The 22,827-nt window shown below is 43.9% G+C and overlaps 1 protein-coding gene across 1 annotated transcript in view; it reads left to right on the top strand.

The window, feature by feature from the left end:
- Positions 1-524: 524 nt before the first annotated feature.
- IGF2R (insulin like growth factor 2 receptor) overlaps positions 525-22,827 on the top strand; it is a 53,327-nt gene continuing 31,024 nt past the window's right edge. Inside the window, exons 1-15 of the mRNA XM_032185180.1 lie at positions 525-726; positions 6,788-6,921; positions 11,679-11,803; positions 13,457-13,555; positions 13,944-14,076; positions 15,261-15,381; positions 16,307-16,421; positions 17,883-18,045; positions 18,214-18,394; positions 19,169-19,272; positions 19,663-19,827; positions 20,150-20,290; positions 20,622-20,768; positions 21,657-21,788; positions 22,237-22,384. Of these exons, the coding sequence (XP_032041071.1) occupies positions 593-726; positions 6,788-6,921; positions 11,679-11,803; positions 13,457-13,555; positions 13,944-14,076; positions 15,261-15,381; positions 16,307-16,421; positions 17,883-18,045; positions 18,214-18,394; positions 19,169-19,272; positions 19,663-19,827; positions 20,150-20,290; positions 20,622-20,768; positions 21,657-21,788; positions 22,237-22,384 (2,042 nt within the window). The 5' untranslated portion in view covers positions 525-592. The remainder of the gene's footprint in view (positions 727-6,787; positions 6,922-11,678; positions 11,804-13,456; positions 13,556-13,943; positions 14,077-15,260; positions 15,382-16,306; positions 16,422-17,882; positions 18,046-18,213; positions 18,395-19,168; positions 19,273-19,662; positions 19,828-20,149; positions 20,291-20,621; positions 20,769-21,656; positions 21,789-22,236; positions 22,385-22,827) is intronic.

Below are 22,827 nucleotides of genomic sequence, written 5' to 3'. Positions count from 1 at the left end.
TTGTGCGGCAGCTCGGGCCATGGCAGGGCTGGAAACGAACCCAGAGCAGCCCAGAGGGCACGGTGGGTCTCACCCTGACCAGCATCTGAGCCCCCAGGCTGCCCTGCGGCGCTGCTGGGAAGGAGGGAAGCGGAGCGTGTGACTGGGGGGAAGGAGGGGCACGGGTCAGGTTGGAGCAATATGGGTATAAAAAAACACAGGGAGCAGCTTGGGACCAGGTCTGCCACAGAGGCAGATCTTCACGCTGTCGTGTTCTCTTGGATGACAGGGGATGGGACAGGAAAACAGCCCAGTGCTCCAGCGAAATCGCTGGCAGCAGCCCCGCCACCATCCCCCCTCAGCACTTGGGCATTGGCCGCTACCGCCCGTTACCCAGAGCGGCCGTTACCCCCCCAACGGCCGCCTCGGCCGTTACCGCGGCGGGCGGGAGGGGAGAGGGCGGGGCGGGCGCGCGTCACGTGGCGCGCGCCCCTCCCGCCGCCGTCACGTGCGGGCGGCGGTCACGTGAGGAGGCGCCGCCTGACGTGCCGGGGCCGCGTCGGCAGGGCCGCGGCGAGCGCAGCCCGGAGGGGAGCGGAGCGGAGCCGAGCCCATGGCGCTGCCCGGCCTCGGCCTCGGCCTCGGCCTCGCCCTGCTGCTGCCGCCGCTCCTCGGCCTCCTCCTGCCGCGGGGAGCCGGTGCTGGGCCCCCCCCGGTGCTCGGCGACGCCTACCGGGAGCTGTGCAGGTGGGTGGCGGGGGGGCGCCGCCGCTGTCTGTCCGTGTCCGTGTCCGTGTCCGTGAGTCCCGGCCGCGGGCGGGCTGAGGCCCGGGGAGCGGGGCCGCTGTGGCTGGGGGCTGCCCCCGGGGCCGGCCCCGGCCCGTGCCCGGGCCTCTGCGGGCTGCAGCAGCCCTGCCCTGCCCCGCCGTGCCAGTGCCAAGAGCTGGGCCAGGAGGGAGAGCGCTGCGGAGGGGGGCAGGTGCTGTGCTGCCTGTAAGTAAATAAGAGCAGGTCGGCACCCAGGTGGGGAAGGCCCGCTTGCAGTGGGGAAGAAAGCTATCACAACTTCTGTCCGCAGTAACTGAAGTGTGAGGCTGCTTGAGCTTCGAGTGGGTTTCTTTGCCTGCTTCTGGTAGCCGTACTGCAGGCAGGCTTGGGCAGTCTGGGGGAGGAAGGACAGACCTGCGTTGCTTTTTCTGAAACTTTGTGGAATGTGGTGGCTTGCAGTGCCTGGTGTCGTCACGCTTTTGCTATTGTTCTTGCGTGCTCCTGAAGCTGGCCGTGCGGCCATGTGACTTGCAATTAGCTGTGTTTATCTTCTCTGCTGAGGCGCCTCCAGGATTGCTGCAATGTGAGCACCTGGGAAAGAATACAGAGGACCTGGTTGGATAGATGAAGCTAGTAGTGAGAATGACCAGAGCAGTATGTTTGCTCCTTTCAGCACTTGTCGTGGAACCACAGTGTGCTCTGGTGCTGTTAGAAGCCTTGGGTTTAGCATTTGGCGTAGCCTCAGAGAAAAGGCATGCCCCGAGCACAGGGAGATGACCTGTAGGTGAACTTGCTCAGCTCTATTAAGTGCTTCGACAGACTTAAATGGGAGATGTCATAAATAACTCGTTACTGGACTTATTTGCATATGTCCATGGTTGCTTCATAGGCCTGGGAATTTGCCACTGCAATGGCCTCAGTGTGACTTCTCAGCACATTGGCTTCCTATAGCTCTTGCATGTCTGAACCTCGCATTGCTCTTCCCTTTCTCACACGTTCTGTGATGTGATGTAGTAGATGTGGTTTAGACCGTATCGCAGAAGGTGAAATGTCAAAGTGCATGCAAGGATCGAAAGCTGAAGGGCATGTGGTGTAACTGTAAGGCTGTTACGCATGATGTGCCTGTCAGAGAACTTGCCTGAAGACATGTGCCGTGTGTGACGATCGGAAAAGGTGACAGGTAAAGCAGAGAGGAGCTAAGCATGAGTAGGGGTACACAGTAAGTGTTCTCTCAGCTCTTGAAGTACGGCAGCAGCTTTGTATGTTGTGCCGTTCAAGCTGTGGTTTTCTTCTAGGGAGAGCTTTCTTTGATACAGAAACAAACCTGCTCTGTGCATGTTTATGCTAAAATGTTAGCCACATCTAATGGTGATTTCTGTGGGAAGTTCTGCATCTAAGCTGATTGCAAATCATCATCCTGGAAACTGTTCCCAAGCCTGTGAGCTTGTGATCGCGCTGGTTGAACCTGCTCGCAGAAGTCTTCTGGTTTCAGTCTCGCCTCTGCAATGTTTTCATACTGAGGAGGTGCTGGGCACGAGGCTGTATGGGTGCACAGTGACTGAGGGATCAGCTTTCCAGTCCCACTGTTGTAGGTTTCTCACCTCTGTGCTGGGCGGTCTGGCTGTCGGGCCCCTTCAGCAAAGGGAGCCAGCAGTGCCTCCCTCGAGAGCAATGCCCTGTAGCAATGCCTCTTCCTATCAATGCCCTGTAGCTGTTGGGGTGGGGGTGTGCCTTCCTAGCAGGCATCTCATGGGGTTTGAGAACCAGGAAGCTGAGGGTGCTTATGAAAATGGTGGCGGTAGCTGTCCCATGCTTCGTTGCATTTGGGGGTGGTTCGCTACCATTCAAACCCCAAAGCGGCTTGTGGTTCGGGTTAAATGGTGCATGCGAGCTGCCGGCCTTTCTGCAAGCTGCTGATTTCAACACTGGAGCTGCTCATTCCCAAGGTAAACTAAACTCACTGATGCTCCTCTCCCTTTTCATGCTACCTTTTTTGCTTCTTTGCTTTGTCAAAAAATGCCAAGCCCTTTATTGAGCTTAGGGTTTGCTAGAAAGTATTTTAACTTTCTTTAAGACACTGAAGCAAGGACATAAAGGTAGGTAGCTGGAAAGACTGACCTGCGGGCAAGTCCAATCCAAGTACGTGTTTGGACACTGCTTGCACAACTGTCGGCTGTAGCCTGGATTGGTGCTGCCTCCAGCAGGGGATCCTCCCTGCCTTCTGCTGCCTCCTGTTCCCAGTGAGCCAGGCCTGGGGCTGGCTCCTCTCCTCCCTGTGCACTTGAGCATGCACCTGTTGTTTGTGCTGAGGCAATTCAGGGGCAGAGCAGTTCTTGCATCCAGCCTGTGTCGCAAGCAGAGGCCAGAAATAAGCAACGGGGAAGGGGAAGGCAAAGAAGAGGGGAACTTCCCCTGCAAGGTGGAGGTGGATCTGTTTCAGGCCTGTAACTGTGAGATAAAACCAACTGTGGGCTATCTGGAAACAGGTGCTGTCATGTAATTTCAGCAGAACTAGCTATTTTGCAACTAATGTCAAGGCGGATACTTCTGAACTGCCTTTGTTCACAGCTCTTGAATGGCAGCAGAAGTGGCTGCCTGGGTGGTGTGAGGCACGAGCATGTGGCTTTGCTCCTCTCTCCTGGGGGTCTGCAGGAGCTGGGGATGCCTCGGGGAGTGGTGGCACTGGAGGCTTTTCTGGTTCTTCTTGTGGCGGAGCACAAGCTGAGTTTGCAGCCTGTCAAGAAGCGATGCTTTGGAAATGACCAGGTATTTTTTTTCTCCTCAGGTTGTTCTTGCTGCTTTGGCTCTAGCTGCAGCCCGGAGCAGGCAGTGAGGTTAATGCTCATGCACTCTCCACCCCTATAACCAAGTCTATTGCTTGTCAGAGCTGCTGCTGTAACAGCTCCCTTAGAATTAATTTGGGATATCCTAAGAACCTCAGATGGCAGCTCTTTGCTAGCTGCATGACCTTGGTTGGACCAGGTAAGGGGCCAAGCAGGAGGAGTAACTGCTGGCAGGAGGTGTCTGCTGAGCAGCTGGAGGAAGGCAGCTCACGTGGCTCAGCTGCAGCTGGCGTGGCCAAGTGATTGCAGACAGACTGTGTTTAGCTGATGGCAGAGATCAGTTTGTGGCCAAGTGATTGCAGACAGACTGTTTCCCTGATGGCAGAGATCAGTTTGTAAGCATCGGAAAGTAGAGCACATGCCGTGGGGCTGCAGTGAGATCCTATCCCTGGGCATTCATTGCATGTCAGGAGCTTTACTTGTGAAATAAATAATTCTTTCTTTTGCTGTGGATGTGCATTTTGCAGCTGGTAGTTGAGAACAGCTGCTCAGACTACATCCAACCTCCTGTTCAGCTCTGGTGTGTTTGGGCAGTGCAATGAACAGATCTCCTTCCATCCCCGTTCTTTTAAAGAAAAGGCCCTTCAGCTTTCCTGAAATAACTGTGCTCTGCAACCAGGGTAGGCTTTCATTTGTGTGTGCCATTGAAGGTGTGGTTTGGAACATGATGAAACAAGAAATTCCATGCTTACTTGCCCTGGATTGTTTAGAAAAATCCCTCTGACTTCCTTGTGTAGGGGTCTATGACAGGCCGGAGAGAGGCTGACTTCAGCAGCTGTTCTGTTGCAGTTCTGTAAGCATTCTCATCTTGTTTCTCTTCTGCTTCTCGTACGTGGGTGAGAGGACTTTAAGGTGTTGATGTCCTCTGTTTCATAACAAGGAACTGGGAAAGCAAGGAACTAATCTCTAATATATTGATAATTCTGTTGTATGAAGGACTCGGATTCTTGTTGGTTCACAAACAAGCTTTAGTTTCCAAATTCTCTGTGGGTGTTGAAGAACACTCCAGCTTGATCAAAAAATGTCATTCTTTGCCTCTTTTGTAATCTGCTGAAACAAGTCAAAAAGAGCACTGGAGCCTTTGGGAGTTTTTCAGCAGAACGTGGAATTTCCAGGACTTCCTCTTACAGTTGTGTTTTGATTGAAACACATTTTCTGATGGAGGAAAAAATGATTTTAGTCTTAATTTATGTTTTCAGAGCCCTTGAGGTCAGGTTCTTCCAACTTATTCTGTGTGATTTCCTTGTCAGGTTTTCTTACCTTCCTGTTTTTTCTCTACTATAACTTAATTGGCATCATCTTCCTGCACAGAGATGGTCCACTTCTGAGCTAATCAGTATGATTGTAAAATATCAACTCTGTGTACTAGGAAAGAACAATGGCAAGCGTTTGTTTAGGATTGAGACACAATCCTTGAATCTGATCCTTGATCTGATTAAAAAATAGTTTCACTGGTGTTTCAGGTATGACTCAGTACCTGGTATGTTGGGGTTTTTCTGAGCTTTCTCTTCCTGTAATAAGATGATGATTTTCAGTTTGCAGAGGGAGCTCTTGTATTTGTCCCTGACTTGTTCCAGCCACCAGCAGATTGAAATTAAGGCTGCTGTAGCACAGGGAAGCCAAGAGGCCTCTACTCAGCAATTGCATGGAAAAATTGTGTGTTATTCTACTGCTGGCTCTTTGATTAGAGATGAGATTCACTGGATTTCAGAGGAGCTCTTAGAGGATTCAAAAAAATCAGAATACAGGAGCTGAGCTGCTGTTGCCCCATCCTTGTCTAAGAATTGGGCTTCTGAAGTGGCAGGAGAGTGGTGGGTTCTCCTCCTGGGGGGGCTGGGTTATGGCAGTGCCGAGTGAGGTAGCGCCTACAGGTCGAGGTGGAGGCAGCCAAACCCTCGGGGTGAAGCTTCTGGTCAACTTCTCATCTTTTGATAGCTGAGAGAGGGGAGCTGAGCCTCCTTGATGGGCTTGGGACTAATCTGTAGATGAAGGCAAATGCTTCTTTGGGTCAGATTCATTAAACCTTAGGTGAATTGTAAATATCAGGAATGCCTAGGAAGTTGCTCTATTGCCTTTGTTTTTCCGATGGCACGAGTCTGCATCAAATCCCACTGAAGTTGCTGTTTCAGATGGAGGGGGAAAGCTGGGGGATCTCTTACACTGCAGAAATCAGCTCAATCCAGAGGATGCGCGCTCCTGCCAGAACTGGGAGAGCTCAGAGCCAAGCCGACGGTGCATGTCTGCTGAGCTGGGCCTCTAACAGCGCCTGGATGGTGCTTCCTGCTAGTAGGCCAGCCTGTCTGGAGAGCTCCTGACCAAAACCAGCTGACCCGGGCGCGGCTCCAAAGTGAGCAATGCGGTGTCATGCAGCTCATCACATCCGCACCATCGTCTCGGTGCTTGTGATGAGGGAAGCTAGGACTTATTCAGCCTCAGAAGTGCAGTACATTTTTTGGTTTTGTTTTCTTGCTCTGACTTACTCCCCACTGTGTTATCTAGAGTGTCATGCTCCTTTATCAGATTTTACTCGGCTGGTTTTCTGACATGGCTGTAGCTATCTGTCACGATCCCTTTTTGTCCCTCGTGGATAGCTCTGCTTGCTTTTCAGCTTCTGACGTCACCCTTCAGAAGCTGTCCCTGGAATGTGGAGTTCTATATAAAAGTGCGTAGAGGTGCAGATAGTCCAGGGAAGCATTGTTTGCATCTTTCTGTCTGAGTGCTGTAAGAATCTCAGACCCAGATTTTCCCTTGTAGCTAGATGGATTTGCTGCTGGTGTTCAGGACGTGGCCTGCTGCTCCAGTCTGCTTACGCTTGAGGATTTTACACTGTTGTTGGGTATTGCTGAAAGGCAGTGGTGTGCAGCTGGCCTAAGGGATTTGACAAATTGGTCAGGCTCTCAAGGAGAAGGGTTCACCACCTGTGATGTACCTGCTCAGAGTACCCTTCTCAGGGATTTCAGGGAGGGAGAGGGGTTGGTTGGGTACTGCAAGAAATGTGGGAAATATTTAGGTACTAGAGAAGCATCTCTGTTTTGTTCTTGGCCCTGACACAGTAACAACTATTTCTGATACTGATACAGAACACAAACAAGCAACTTGGTGTAGTGGTGTGCTTAACTTTGCAACCTGGTTGCTTCAGGGACTGGGGCCTAGAGGATGGCAGCACAGAACTAACCCAGGTGCTTTTTTCTTTTCAGTTATACATGGGAAGCAATTGATGCAGACAGACATGTACTTTATAAAATAAACTTCTGTGTTGGTGTTGAAGAGTGTGGGAGGACGAGTGCAGTCTGTGCATATGACATCAATAAGAAGAATTATACGTCAGTAGGTAAGTAAACAAGCGTCTTTCCTTCTATGTAATCCAGAGCCAAGTTAATGGATGGTCTTATAACTATTTTTCCAAGCTTCTTTGTATTAGTAAAGATTTTTCTTAGAACAGTTTAGCACTTCATTCTGTTGTAGGTTTACTATGTAAATTTGAGAAACTGTGATTTCAGATGATTACTTGACAGGACAGTGAAGTTTATCTCCTCATCTATCTAGTTAATAAAAATCTACAGCGGGAAACTATGCAGCACTATCCCAAGTAGAAATAACTACCTGTGGTAGGTTGTATCCTATCTGGTGTGTATCCTCATTTGAAGCTCGATACCAGACATAGGAAAAGCTTGAGTTAGGGATCTAAACTGTATCGCAGCCTAGCCTGATGTTAAATTAGCTCTTTCACCAGGGTTAGGTGACATTCTGTAATGCGGTCTTGTATTGCTTAGCTTTTGGGATATCTTTAAGTTGTTACCCAAAGGAAGTTAATGATGCACAATCCTGTTTTCAGTTCCATGTGTCAAATCTGGTGGCTGCTTCAGTAGTTCTGAGGCATCCTTGGTATCCGAAGGAGTGGTGGACTTGAGGGGGCTGATCTAAGTATGAAACTGGTATATTCCTGGCCACATGCTTTACATGTTTTTTCTGGTTCAAAGCAGCCCACGGTCTAAACTGTACTTGTGTACTGATTTGCATGGATGCTTTTCACTTTTGAGGTTCCTTCTTTACCTCAGCAACTGAAGCAGTAGCATACAGATACCAGTAAAGAGGTTTTCTCATGGCTGGCTGCTCCTTAAAACAGAACGATGTGCTAGCTTTCTGAAGGTTAGTATCTTCTCAGATTGAATCCTGGTTGCTGCAGATCTGATGTCTGAATTTGGCTGTGTTTGTCAATTGTGCTTTCTGTCGGCAGACAGCTTTTATGAGAAGCTATGAGTCTTCAGGAAGTGTTTGAGCTTGAATTGCTGGAAGATGGTGAGGAAAAAGATTCTCACCTGTGTGCAGATGAGCAGCATCTAGTCAGCCTCCCTTTTACCCACCCCTCTCCCTTAGCTGTAGAGATGCTTTGGTTTCAGGCTGTGGTCAATCAGTGGTTTTCATGCTGTTGTGACCCTGACTTCAAATCACTGGGTGATGAGTAGAAGTGTTCCTCAATTTGTGGCTGTACTTCTTTAAAGCAGTGCAGTATATCTATGCACGAGTTTTCTGGAATGGCTGGTTGATGCACCAAAGTTCAAAGTGCAGTTGCGTTTTGTGGTGTCCTCTACTCTGAGGAGCACGACATCTTTCTAGACCACTTGTCACTGCTGCTGATTTTTGTTCCCAAAACGTGTAAGGTTTATTTCCTGCTGAGGTGGATCTGACCTCTTGAGTTTTCAGTTGCATGTGGATGCAAAATGAAGTAGCACGTGAGCAACTGTTTTAGCATTGTCTTGGTTGTACTGGGACTTCAGCACTGTCAGACTGAGTTGAGGTCATGCTGATGTATTATTAAGCTGCTTGTTTGTCAATCGAAGGCACTTCTAGCAAGAGAAGAACAATCCTTGAATCCATGTCTACCTGGATGTAGACTCCCATTGTAGGTTAGCAGCCAAGGCAGCTTAAGCCATGTGCCTGTCTTAAAGCAATCCGGCTGTTATGAGATTACTTGCATGCCTGTGCTGAGTGCAGCTGAAGGGTTTTGACTTAGGGAAAGGAAGAGCAAAAAGTCAGCTGATAAACTTTGCTAAGTGGTAAACTTTGGTCTAGTACGGGCTTAATCAGATTTCTACCTTGCAAAGAGGAGTTTTGACTGCAAACAACAGTTTTGCTCTTAAATATTTGCTATGCAAGAGGTAACAGCTATAGGGAGCAATAAAATCAACTCAACTTTGGTGGGAGCAGGACCTGTATGATCTGTGACTGTAATCAAACTGTATGCAAGGGAAGCCTTGTGGCAAATGCTAACTGTGTTTGCGGGACATCTAGTGTCGCGTTGAGATCCCAGAGGCCTCTCCTAGAAAATGCTTTTCAGCTTTATTGGTTGACCTGAGCAGCTTTTAGGGTGTAGGCAGAATGCATAGTTCTTAAACGTCAGAGGATAGAAATGACCTGGTACCTTTTTAATTTGGTGTCATACGTAGTGACTGATGTTCTACCTAGTTGGACTGCTGTTACAGCAATATTTCTACTGTTAGTTGTAACTGTGTTAACCTGAGTGGTGAAACATGAAGTTTTTCAGCTGCAACAGGCTGGACATGAAATGATAGCTGCCACCTAAATGCCCCCTTTCTCTTGGGTGACTGATTAAAAGGCAATCAGGGAAGACATTCTCCTTCCGAGCAGCCTAAAAGATGAAGGAACAAATGCGTAAAAAGTGTTGTGAATAGTGTCATTAATACTGGTCTACTACAACCGTGTAAAATGAAGTTTAACTGCTAACTCTTCTGACCTGTAGAAGCTGGCTTGCGGTGTTACTTTAAGCAGAGAATGCATCTCAAAAGTCATGGAGAAATGTGATTGGAGAGGGAGCCTGTTGTAGGGAAGGTTGCTGCAGAACTGGTACTTGGGAAGGACATCCATGGGAAGCTGACAGTGTGAGGGGGTGGCTTGTAAGACTACTCCCAACCCTGCTCACAGTGTGTTACTGAAGGGTTTCTTGCTAAGATCTTTGTAAGTTCCTAAAGTAGCTTTTAAGCATGCACGAGGGAGGGGAGAGAGCATGCGTGTTGTCCTGGGTTAAACAAGATGTACTGGCTTTGCTTGTTTTTTTCTTGAACATCACTTTAACTGAGGAAACTGGAGTCAACTAACAAGGCCTTTAGAGCAATGTAATTAATGTGTTCTCAGAACTGAGAGAAAGCTGATGCTTACAGAGGGCTAAGTTAGGTCCTCAGAGGCTGCTGCTGTAAGTTCTTGGCTAAACTGAGGCTTGAAACCATACACATTTATACAGAGTTCAATAACTTGTGCGTGTCGTTACCATATGCACCTCTTTTGACTAGAAAGTTATTCTGGCTTCCTTCCTACCAGGTCTCCTAGTGAAGAAGAGAAGACACTGACAGCATCTTCTAAGGGATGTTGTAATGAGTAGAAATCTTGCTCTCAGAGTAGTGTGCATCTCTTAATGTTTATAAGAGGGCTACGTGATGCTTCTGTCAGCATCAGTGCTCATAGTCCTAAAAACATGAAGGCCATGTTTTGGTAAGTGTCAAGAAATGCAAAAGGCAGGGATCTCAGACAGCTTTCATGTGCATGAAAGCTGGTACAGAACTGCATGGTGGTAACATGCATCACTGTGTCAGGCTCTCAGCCTGGCACAAATCCCTGTGCACATGTGTATGAGCAGGTTTGGTCTATGCTGCCCTTCTGGGCTGGCAAGTCTCCAATCTTACCTTCCCTTGAAAAGGCAGGTGGCTACTGAATTCTGTCCCTCTTGTTACGCTGATATACAGAGGGGTGCTGTGAATGCCTGCTTAGGTATTAGCATCTTGATGGGGCTTCTTGTAACAGAGTTAGCGTGATGTGATCACGTGCAGCACTGATGGGCAGTTCTTATGGTACTTAGGGCTAGCTGTCAAGGTCTTGTTCTGCCTGTCACTGTTTCAGTTTTACCTGCAAGCTTGGTGGCTATAGCAGCTTTCTCCTGCTACAGTTCAAAGCAGTTAATGTGCGGGACAGGACTGGAAAACAGTGCTGGGCAATCAGCATGGAAAGATGCCAAAGAATGTCATTAGGGAAAGCCCTGGCAGCTGGTAACAGTGGTTGGGAAGGTGTTGCTACAGAACATTGCCTTGACTGTTTTTGAGCTTCTTGTATCCTCTTCCTGCCCAGTTCATTTACATCTGCTGCTTTTGCTCTCAGAACTGTATTACCCCAGATTGGGTGCGGTGTAGTTTGTTCTGTCCTGATTGAGGAGTTAACAGGCGGGGAAATGTGGCTGGGCTCATATGTGACCTAGATGCAAAGCTGCTATCTGCAGTGATTACAGATTTGACTTTATCTCTAGTGCAGACATCAACAAAAAAAATAAGGAGGGAAGCCAGTTAATATTGGCATTTTATAGTGTTCTCTGCAGTTCAGCCCAAACTTATTGCAGCGCTAAAATCTACCTAGTAAAAATGGGCAGCGTGGAGGACTTTGCTTAATGCTAACCAAATGGGTTTGAACGGGAACATTCCTGAGCTTGAGCTGGCGCTTACCACAACTTGAAACATGCTTCACCCTTTCCCTTTCTGTCAGGTGTTGGAGAAAAAGGGATGTGCAGTGAAGCTTCACTGACCCCAGCCCTCTTGCAGCATGCAGGCTGTGCTAAAGGGGATGAGAGCTGTAGGAGGACGTGCATGGATGTAGTGCTTCTGCGTTGGGTTTAGCAGGAGATAATGCCAGTACTGCAGATGTACCCAGGCACTGATGGAGTTCCCATTAAGTACACTCTCTGACACGATCTGTTTAAAAGACAGGCTAAGAAGCTGATAAATTGAAGCCAGTGGGAGGAAGGAGTGAGTTGTGGTACTTGCAGCTAGCTCGTAATGGTGTTTGCTTACAAAGCCTTGAGGAAGTAGATGTGTGATTAGAGAGATCAAATACAGTCTTAACTTGGATCTGGACTTTAGATCACGAGAACTGCAAGGGAAGTCTGCAGCTGTACTCTGTTCAGACTGTTCTCAGGTGGACTGGTATGTCTTGTGCTGTTCAGTGCTTGAACTTAGAGCCTTTGTGTTGAGCTTCCACAAAAGCACAGTACTGTAACCCCTCCCCCTCTTTTCTTTTTCCAAATATTAGGTGATCTAAACTTGCAAAGAGCTTCTAAAACTCTTCTGGAACTCAACACTACAGCTAAGTGCCCAGAGAAAGACAGTCAGCACCAAATTCAAAGCAACATTAACTTCTTGTGTGGGAAAACACTGGTAAGTCTAAATCGCTTATTCTTATCTTCAATGGGTAAAGTGTGTACTTTTAACTTTTTAGAGAGACTTGCTGTACTAGTGGATGTAGTAATTAACAAGCTTCTTAGCCTAAGTTACATTTTGGTACCAAATTAAGGATGTGATCCAAAGGAGCATTCAGAATTCAATCAAGTTAGAAAATAATTGCAGATCTGCTGTTTAGGTCTGATCGCAGGCTCTTCTGGGTCTTTAATGTTTTCACTTGTATCTTCGTGTTTTTCTGTAGTATTTTAATAGCGTGATATGGAGGAATTGGTCAACTGGGTGCTGTAACTGAAAGTTGTTGTTTCAATACTGGCTCTGTCTGAGCTGTGGACCTAGAGTGGCTGTTTAATAAAACAGTCCTGAAGAACAAGGCTGATATCTGGTGCAAGTCAGCATAGATGACATCAGTAAGCTTTAGATTTTGTCTGCACATAGTTGAGCTTAGAGTGCTTGTGCATCTAGCTGGGCTTCTGGGGGTGCAGTTGTTTGTGGGTATCTGCCTAAAGTGTGGACGGAGATGCCTGAAAAGTGTGTGTATGCAGTTCATATCCATGTGCTTTTGGAGTTGCACCTTCTAAACGCTTAACTGATACCCCAGCTTGGTATTCTGTACAGACTGATAAGTTTGTGTATCAGAGATAAATATGTATCAGGGCTGCTGTTGGCACAGGTAACACCATTGCACACCCTCTTTTGGAAGCGTACCCAATTCAAACACGGTGCCAGTGCAGCAGAGAGGTTTAAAGGCTTCCTCTGTGCTGTTTTAGCAGATGATTCTGTAAGCAATTAAAAATAGTTCCTCAGCTCCAGATATATCACCAGATCATAACCACCTTTAAACCTCTTCTAGTTAGTGTAGTTGTAACACCTATTTTCATGTGACCTAGCAAAAAGATTTTGTAATAGTGTCTGGAACAACTTGTCTCAAGCACTTTTTGCAGGGTTAAATGGAGGAGGGTATCTGTTTGAATAGGCTAAAGCATTTCTAGCTGAGGTGATGAAGGGACAGTATGCAAAAAAATCTCATTTTCCTTCTATAAGCAGAGGCATTTACTTGAGCATCAAGCTCTAAACTATGGTAGAAGCTTTGTCCTGAAATAGGTGCAAATGTTTGATGTGAGCCTATAAAAAAAAAAAAAGTAGCTGGCTTCAGAGGTATCCTTTCCGTATAGCTGAATAACTTGCTAATCAGACTTTGTGGGATGAAAGATAGGGAACGGGTAAACGATGCATTGTCTTGCTGTTTGTCTCTTTACACACACAGATATTGGTCTTTTCATTTTTAGTAACTAGATGTGCCTGGTACTTCTGCCAATATCAGTTGGCATAAGTAAATGCTTCTAAAAGATGTAGTACAATTTTTGCATATTAGGATTGGCACACGGTAATTAGAGAACTTGCATATGCAGAGTGAGAAGGATTTGGCATCCTGCATCTTCATGAGTTTACCAACAAATCTGATAAAAGGCACAAACAACAGTCATGCTATTTAGGTGCTATTAAGAAATTGTATGGCTTTGATCTGATGTTCTGTATTCTCTTCTTAATCTCTTAAATTAACTTATTTCTGTCTGTAGATACAAAATAAAACTGAAGCCTGTTCTTAAAATGACTTTCTCCTTTAAATAGGGTACGCCTGAATTTGTAACAGCAACAGAGTGTGTGCACTATTTTGAGTGGAGGACCTTTGTTGCTTGCAAGAAAGACTTGTTTAAACCTGTGAAAGAGGTAATCCATGTACTATACATATAGAAATTTATTTTCACAGATCTGGTGATCTTACTTTTCCAACCCTCCTACCCCAAACAAATCCTAACAACCTCCATAGGCCAGACTTCTTCACATGCTTATAAAACAGCTGGTGGAGCTGAGAATTTTTGGTAGTTCTTCAACCCCTTAAGATCTGTATGGTTTATAGTAAAACTGTAAGAGCTGGAGCAGAATATGCTAAGTTCTGGTGCCTTCTTTTATCCAGTGTATCTAGCTTTAAGTCTATCTGAAAGTACTTGAGTTTCCAGAAGTAAAAGACTTTTTCATGTATTAAATTGTTTTTATAAATGCCTGTTTCTAACTTCTCCCAACTTCATTGGCCTGCATTGTATGTATTTTCTTTTAGGTGCCTTGCTATGTATTTGATGAAGATTTGAAGAAACATGACTTAAATCCTCTCATCAAGATTTCAGGACACTACTTGGTGGATGATTCTGATGATGATGATTCCTTGTTTATAAACATCTGCAGGGACTTAGGTGTGGACACAAGCTTGTATCACCTGTCAGAGTATAAATTCCTAGCAGTATGATTCTTCTAGTGCCCCAGTTGAGGTTGTCCCATGACTGAAGACTGGTGGTTTAGGATTTTCACTATTGTTTCAAACTATTTCTGATGATTTGAAGGCTGCTTTTTGTGAAGCCAAGTTTTCTTCTCTTAACTGTTGAGCTGTTCAGAGATATTTGCCTACTGGAAGGGCAAGGACTGTTAGAGAAGTTTACTTAAGCTCTTCCACTCAATCAAGTCTTTTAGCTGTTCATGTTTACTGCCAGATAGGACCAAGATAGTTCATAGCACATGTTTTAATAAATGTTAAATTTTAATAAACTCTGAATACATTCATTTGTGCTCTGAATTTATTGGTTGCTTTGGGCTCCCATTCAGGCTGTTGCTTTGTTACAAGTCTGTCCCAAAATGAATTTGAAAGTGTTTAGGTGCTTTGATAAGTAATGATGCATAGCTATCAATGTGATGTCAGTTGGGAGCCAGCCATATAGATAAGGAATTAAAATAGCAAAATCATTTCTTTGAATCTTATTGAAAATGCTTAGTTGTATTCTTGCACTGATTTTTTTTTAAGCCATGCAGTTATTTTTTGTGTGCCCATGTTTAGTGGACAACTAAACTAGAACTTCTACTTACAGTGGCAGGTCTGTTCTTTTAAAAACAAATCCAGAAGAACTATTAGTCTGAAGCTTTTTGCTGACAGCTTTGGATAAGATAAGAATCAAAGGAGGAAGAAGCCCTTTCCTGACAGTTAGGGCTTTCTGTCCCTTAGTACTGTTTCACTGTCGTGGGGGGAAAAATTAGTTAAAATACTTCTAGAAATTCTTGAGCCATATATATATATATGTATATATATATGTGTGTGTGTGTGTGTATATATATATATATATATATATATATATCTATATCCAACTGCTGTACTAGCTACCAGAAACTAATTTCAGCAAAGAAAAAATGGGACAGCACGAGCTTCTCCTTGTACATAAGTACTTCAGGTTTTGTCTTGCCAGTTACACATTCTTTGTTACCCATTTTAAAGATATTTTAAAAAAAGGGTGAAGCAATGTATAGCAAGTAAGTCACGAATGAAATCACGGAGTACTCCGTGCAGAGCTGGGCTTAAAAATTGAATTTTGTTTGCTATGTTCTTTAACAGGAAGCTCAGGTGGAGAGGCCAGCAACTGCCCTGCTGGCAGCGCGGCTTGCTTGATACACGAAGGTCATGCATATGATGTTGGCCGTCCAAAGGAACAGCTGAAGCGTCATGACCAAGACAGGTACTTCATATTTCTGGTGGTGCTTCTCAGTCAACTAGGCTGGAAGAAGTAGTCTTATTAACTTCTAGAAGACCTGTGTTGCCATCAGCATGAGTTCAATTTTGAAGCATTGGCAGAGATTATTTTTTTTGAATAGTGGGAGGGTAGAGTCTTTTTGCAGACATCCCATTGTACTGCCATAGCACAGCAAATTTTCTTCCTTGTCAGAGGCTCTTTACAAAATTGCAAATTTCTTGGAAGCCAGGGTTAATTAGTATTCTCTGCCTCCAAGCAAAAGAATGATTTTTAATTCCATCTGTTTAATGTCTCAGGGCTTGAAGGGTAAATGTGTTGGCTCTGTGTTTTGACTCACTTTGTTTGGCTCTCTCTACTGCCCAGGAGTGCTTTAAATTGAGAATAGGGCCAGATGTTGCCCTTCTGTAGTTTTGTATGAATGGGTTCTTAATACAAGAAACAGATAGGCAATGCGAGGTTTATTGTTTCTGGTGGTGGCAGAAGAGCGGGGGCTAGGAGAAACTGTTTCCTTGATGCTCTCTGTTTTGTTTCCTGCTTTTTTTTTTTATGCTCAGAAGGAGCAGTCAGGCACTGGGACGGGTTGCCCAGGGAGGTGGTGGAGTCACCGTCCCTGGGGGTGTTTAAGGTTGGATGTGGTGCTTAGGGACGTGGTTTGGTGGGTGACATTGGTGGTAGGGTGGTGGTTGGACCAGATGATCTTGGAGGTCTTTTCCAACCTTCAAGATTCTGACTCCTGTCTTTAAGAGTTATTTAGAAAACTGTAAAATGAAAGGAATAAACGCATCCATAAACAGCAACTTCCAGGAATGGGACTACTTTGTATCCTGTAAAAGAGAGGTCTCTCCAGCAGTATGCTTCTGTGCAGTGTGTTGTGTCTGAAGTGTATTTTTGGCTTCTTTTTTCTTTCTAGGCTGGTACTGAGTTATGAGAGACTATACACTGATGATGAAAAGCCAGACTTCTGCCTAGGCCATAATCCAGCAGTGACAATCACTTTTGTTTGCCCATCAAAGAGAGGAGAACAGGTAACTTTGCTGTTCTAGTGTGTATGTTAAATGGTCGGTCTTCTAACTTCTGTGTGCATTATCTGTCATTTTAATTGACAACTAAAGCGAACAGAAAAATTCTGCTGTTTTGTGGCTTTTCAGGAGTGCGGCATATTCAAAGTAAATACTATTCAAAAAACTGTCTTCTAAAACTTAAAACAAGAACTTGAATAAAATTTTCCCAGGGTTATATTCTTCCGTTATTTTGGTGAATTTAGTTATCCTTTTGTAGGTTAAACATTTTTGTCTGAATGGGACTCTTAAAACAGTGTTAGTCCTTGGCACAGGACTTGGTTGATGAAGGTTTTTTCACCAGTCAGGCTTGGGCATGCTTATAGTTTTCTGTTACTTGTTTCTTATTCTGGCCTTCCTCAGGGAAAAAAAAAATAGTGTCACTGCTTGGCAAAAGTTTGTCACTTGCTAAGCAGGCTAACTCCTTTAACCTTAAAGTTTGTACTGTTAAGCAGCAAATCAATTTTTGCAGGACACTGTTTGAGTCAACTTCAATGCAGTATGGTAATTACTGCTTGTGATGCCAGGTAATTTCAGTAACCTGCATTCCTTAAATTGGATCAGTGTGGATATTGCTAGTGCTCTACTGCTTCATGTTGCAACGCTTTTGGCTGTGGGCTGGCAAAGGAGGAACTCTTGTCAGGCTAAGTTTGATTTAATGTTTTGTCCCTCCTATGACCTAGATAGGTACCGTACATCATTCTCATGACTGGGTGACATAGGGTGTCCTCTGATGTCACTTTGTAATACATCAGCATAACTATGCACACACATAATATGAATGGTATTGCTAATGTTAACTGTGCCTGTAACTTCCATGATATTTACCTGTGTATCTACCTGTTTTAGTTTGTGAATCAGTGAGCTTCTAAATGTTCCTCTTCAAGAGGTGCAAAAATATTTCTCTACAGAAAAAAAAAACACCATCCAGTGAAAGTGTTGGCTAAAGAATTGTCAAATACTACCTCTTATCCTGATTTGGACTGAGGGAAGTTAAAGTTGCTAAAATGTACAGTGCTAAGAGGCTGCTTTGCCTTCAGAGAATACTTCATCTGTTCCCTTTTTTGAGGAATCCCCAGAGGCAAACGCAATCCAAGCTGTGCTCAGCAATTTGACCTCCATGTTCTCTTTCGCCAACATGTAAAATAAAAAATGCTTTTTAAAATATACTTTACTTCTAATCCTCTGCTAATGGCTGGTGATTTACTTCTTTTTAGACTTCTAGTAGTTTGCCACATAATCAGTAAGAGCTGTTTTATTCTATTCTCAATATCTGAATAGCCAGAGATGGTGTTTGCAGATCATAAGCAATTTATTACAGGTGAAGCTGCTCATTACTCACCTGAAACAAATGTGACAAAACTGACAGATTCCATTTCAAGTACATCTCTACACTTGTAATTTTAATCCTGATTACTTCTGTATCAGAGTGCAGGTCCCAGACTCACTGCAAAAACAAATTGCCGGTATGAAATTGAGTGGGTTACTGAGTATGCCTGTCACAGGGATTACCTGGAGAGTAAGAGCTGTCTTCTGACTAATGAGCAACATGATATCTCCATTGACTTGAGACCACTTACTCAACTTCCAGGTAAGCTCACTATTTTTATTTTGAGTCTGTGGTGCTACTAATCAGTTTTGTTTCTGTGTTTGGAGACTGGGAATAATATCCTATCTAGATATTTGGGTCATACCTGACAAGTAGTTTTTGGTAGACTTTGTCTGTTCTGCTATAACACTTTTTTTTTTATTTATTCAGATTATGTCACACCGTATTTAGCCAAAGATGACAAAGATGAGTATTACTATTACTTGAATGTATGTGGGAAAACTAGTGCAGGTAACTGCAAGGACAGCACGGGATACACTTCATCTTGCCAAGTAAAATCTATGAATAACCAACAAAAAGTGGCAGGAAGATTTGAGAACCAGACCCTAAGGTATGTATATTAAAAATATTTCCAGGCTCTTTAGCTGTGCTAAGTTATCTGAATGATGATTGTTCTTTGTTTCCTACTTTGACACCCTTATTTGTCTTGTAAGCAATATTGGATACAAAATGCAAGCATTTGTGCTTGGTGTTGTGTAGGAAAACATTAACAGTATGCCAAGATGGCATTAGCAAACAGGAGCAAATGGGATTGGTAGGGGCCAATGCCTACAAAGGAAGGAAACTTTCACCAACTTTGTCGGAACTGCAGACTGCTGTACTGCATCTTGCCCTTCTTGAGTTTTGCATGCAGTGTGGCATCAGGGCTGGATGTTTTAGCTTTAGCTCATTTGCAAGAATTAATCACGCATTAATCATACTCAAGATTACTTGAGTTCAGGAATTAGTGTGTGTTTAAGAACCTGAGGGTTCCCATACTGGGACAGTAGCAAAGAGGTTCTTTGCTTAGGTAGGATCTTTCATTCTGTATGTATGCATATGGCAGACATGGAAGAGCAGTCGTCCAGGGGGTATGGCTTCTTCCACCTGCAAAAATAGCCATGAAATAAAGTAATATGAAGAAATGTTCCACTGAGGCTGGAAGCCTTTGTTGAAGTAGAAATATCAGTATTAATGTTGAACAAGCATCTGTCTTCCCTCTTGAGTGAGGTGATTAAGTTTAAAAAAAAGAAAACAAAGTAGAATAAAATATGGCTTCTGTTATGAGGAGAACACTGTGTTATTGCCTGATCACATTTCTATCTAAAACTGACTTTTCACTCAGATATTCTGATGGGGATCTCACTTTAATTTATCCGAATGGGGATGCATGTAGTTCCGGCTTTGAGAGAATGACAGTCATAAACTTTGAGTGCAATGAAACCGCAGGTGAGTATAATCAGCTGTGGTGACTGCTCAGAGTTTGACTTCTGTGCTTGCAGGTAGACCTTATGCTCAAAGGAATGCATGCTTTGAGCCACATTTAACACAAGAACTAAATATTGCTAGAGTAAGCACTAATTTCTGTAGCTTGCAGGATTGTTTTGTACACCGTAGTAGCACTGATATGTTAAATTAGCACTGGTGATAAAGAATTTTGAGGCATGAAAATACCTGTTTTTCTTAGTCAACAGTTTAACAACAAAATAAATCCTTTTGCTGCACAGGAGTTGTGGTTTTTCTGTCTTCCTTGCTTGTTGCGTTGAGTTCTTGAATATGTCTTGCTTTTTTTCTCTTCCTACTGGAAACCTAATCTGTGTATTCATCTTCAATATTAAGGTAATGATGGTAGAGGGACTCCAGTGTTTACTGGCGAAGTGGACTGCACCTATTTTTTCACTTGGGATACAAAATACGCGTGTGTTAAAGAAAGAGAAGATCTCCTTTGCAGAGTTTCTGATAAGAGAAAACACTATGATTTGTCACCTCTGATCCGCAGTTCAGGTATGGCAGTGAAAGCTCACTTTCAGTTACTTTTGTTCTGAAACTTCTGTTCTGAATTTACGTGCCATTTCTAATGTCATTGCAATTCCTTAGCAGAACGCAATTTGGCTGTCACTTTTCTTGGTATTTTTCTGGGGTACTGGCACCCAGTTCCATCCTCTCAAAAGAAATAATCGCGTTAGGAAAGTAGCTGTATCTGTGACTGTCTTGGTTATTGTTGTCTTAAGGGACTCTGTATTTCTGTGATGTATGGTGTTTTGGAATCGAGAGGCTGGAATGATAAAGCTAGCTGACTTGTTCTTAGTGACTGTCTGTATTTCAGATTCAGCCCAGAACTGGGAAGCTGTTGACAGTAGCCTTTCAGAGGCAGGAAGGAAACATTATTACATCAACATCTGCCATAAAGTGCTGAAGAGAGGAGGAGCTTCTCTCTGCCCAGATACTGCTGCTATTTGCTCTGTAGGTGAGTCTTTAAATCTCTGAAGGCTTGGTGTTTCTTTCTTTGTAAATGCAAAAGGTCTGCACTGGATGCCTTCTGTTATTTGAGGAAATGGAAGTTAGGAGCATAATTCCCTTGTGCTGCTAAAGACCTCAAAAGACATGATAGCAGTATACTTTCCTAACAGCTGAATGGTATTACACTTTCCTCCATGGCTTGTAGAACGGTCTAGGGAAGGTTGAAAACCAACTTGTAATGGCATGCTTTCTTATGACTTTCCATTTGGCTAGTTAATATTCTCTCCCTAGAGTAAACTTTCTAGGGGAAAAAAGTGATGCCTTTGCTCTCCTTGCAGATAAACAAAACAAGAGCAGGAATCTTGGAACATTTGTTTCTTCGCCTAAAAAGGTTGGAGAAAATATTCAACTTATCTATTCAAATGGAGACAGCTGTGGTGTTAACAAAAAAATCAAAACTGTCATCACTCTTATATGCAGACCAGGTAAGAATATCCACACCTTTTTTTCTTTAATCCAGTTAAAAAATGGAGATCACTTCATATTCCCAGGCGTGAGTGCTAAGTCAGTATTTGTCTTTGTTTTTCATTTTCTTGTATGCAAAAGTTGAAGGACTATTGTTTGCTAGGATGACAGCAATTTAACTGCAGGTATCTATCTCTGTTCATGTTTTTATAAAAGTGCTCTTTGAATATTCAAGACCACTTAATAATCTCTTGAGCTGAGATTTTCAAACAAGATGAAGGTAAGTTTAAGTGACTAAAGCGTTGTGAACACTTGCAAGCTCTAGAAAGCACTTTCTACCTCTAGATTGTCTTGATAGAAAAGACTGGTTCTGAACCATACATGTATTCATTTACGTTAACCTTTTTCAATAAGTTTTCTCTGAACTGCTTGCATTTTACAGTAAGCAGGAACACTTGCAGAAGCTGTTAACTTTCATCTCCCTATAATAGCCCACTAGTATAACTTCTTCCAGGGAAATAGAGATCTTGGATTCTTGCACCTCAGCTTGAGGAAGCTAAATCCTTTGCGTGTTGACTGTTCAGATCAGGTCATGCACTAGTTCTGATAAACCTGTTGCTTTATAGCCAAGCTCCCAGCTTGCATATCAAAAGAAATGTTTTTGGAGTGAGAGAGTTCTTGGGAACAGACTGAGCAGTACATCCTCACCTCTTGGCTAAACATGGGGAGAAGGATGCAAAGAACTAGCGTAAGGAATTGTTGATTGTGGTCCTTATTTTCACAGGAGAGGTACTTCATTACTTCTGGTCCCCTTTTGGGGAGAAGTCAGTGTTTGTAGGCTTAGGGTAATAATTTTGGCAGCCTGACTGTACTGAGTATTGTTTAACATGTTGCTCTTTCAATACCAGGTGATCTAGAAAGCGCTCCAATCTTGATGTCTGAAGGTGAATGTTCATATGCTTTTGACTGGTATACTGCTGCTGCATGTGTCCTGTCTAAAACTGAAGGAGATAACTGTCAAGTCTCTGATGCTCAGGCAGGTACGTGTTTATGTTGGCCAAACTGAAGGGTCCTCAAGGATAGGACTTCTGCCATGGCATTGAGCATTAAGTCCTCTTTATGTGCAAAATCAAAGTGAACTTGTTCTAAGTCTAAGCATCTAAAACAGTGGAGCACAGAGTTCTGAAGTATATGCACATGTTAAAATGAGACCAGTGTGAGCTTAATGCTCTTCCTAGTGTGTGTGTGTGGGGAAATAGGTGTAACTTGTACTTGACTGTAGTAAATTCATCTATAAGAAAGCACATGCTTCCATTGTGTCTGAATTTCCATGTTTCTGGAACAATTACATGGAAGGGGAGATACGTTTAGGGGAACGTGTCTGTATAATAACTAGCCGTATGGCTGGTAGAATCAAAATTTGAGAGATGACGGGAAAAACTGTGACTGAATCTTAGGCTGAATGAAATTTTATTCCTTCCCTGTTAGGCTTCTCTTTTGATTTATCACCACTGGTCAAGAAAAACGGGTACCACTTAGTTAATACTTCACAATATTTGTTCTACATAAATATCTGTGGCAGTGTGCCAGTCGAATTGTGTCACACACCATCAGCAGCATGCCAAGTAACACAAAGGTAAGTTGCTAGTTCTGTTGCTTGTAATAGATCTCCTGTTGTGTGATGTTATCTAACAGTGACCAATTTGCATGTAAAGTAATTACTACCTGTAGTAGATTCAGGTAACTTGCATGTAAAATAAGTGTCAGTGTAGTAATTATGCTGCCAACTATTTCAAGTGAAGTATATGTGATCTTGCCTGCAATTAGCTTTTGAGACTGTCCATTGCTCCGCCTTCAGACATACGGTATGATTTTTTTGGGGTGGTCATGTGTGCAGCCAGTTGGACTTGATGATCCTTGTGGGCCCCGTTCAATTCAGGATATTTTTTCTGTGAGTGTTCCCAGAGGGGTTTTAAGCTGTGTATTGACTGCTCCAGCTGTATTAAGCCAACTTGCACTTTGAATTCAAGTCAGCTGGGTTTCAAGAGTGTTTGCTGTAAAGAACAACTACTGCCTAGG

Source organism: Aythya fuligula, chromosome 3 (genome assembly GCF_009819795.1).
Source record: "Aythya fuligula isolate bAytFul2 chromosome 3, bAytFul2.pri, whole genome shotgun sequence".
In the NCBI taxonomy this organism is placed as follows: Eukaryota; Metazoa; Chordata; class Aves; order Anseriformes; family Anatidae; genus Aythya; species Aythya fuligula.
The sequence above is the reverse complement of the archived record's forward strand: the minus strand, read 5'-3'. Positions and strand labels throughout refer to the sequence as shown.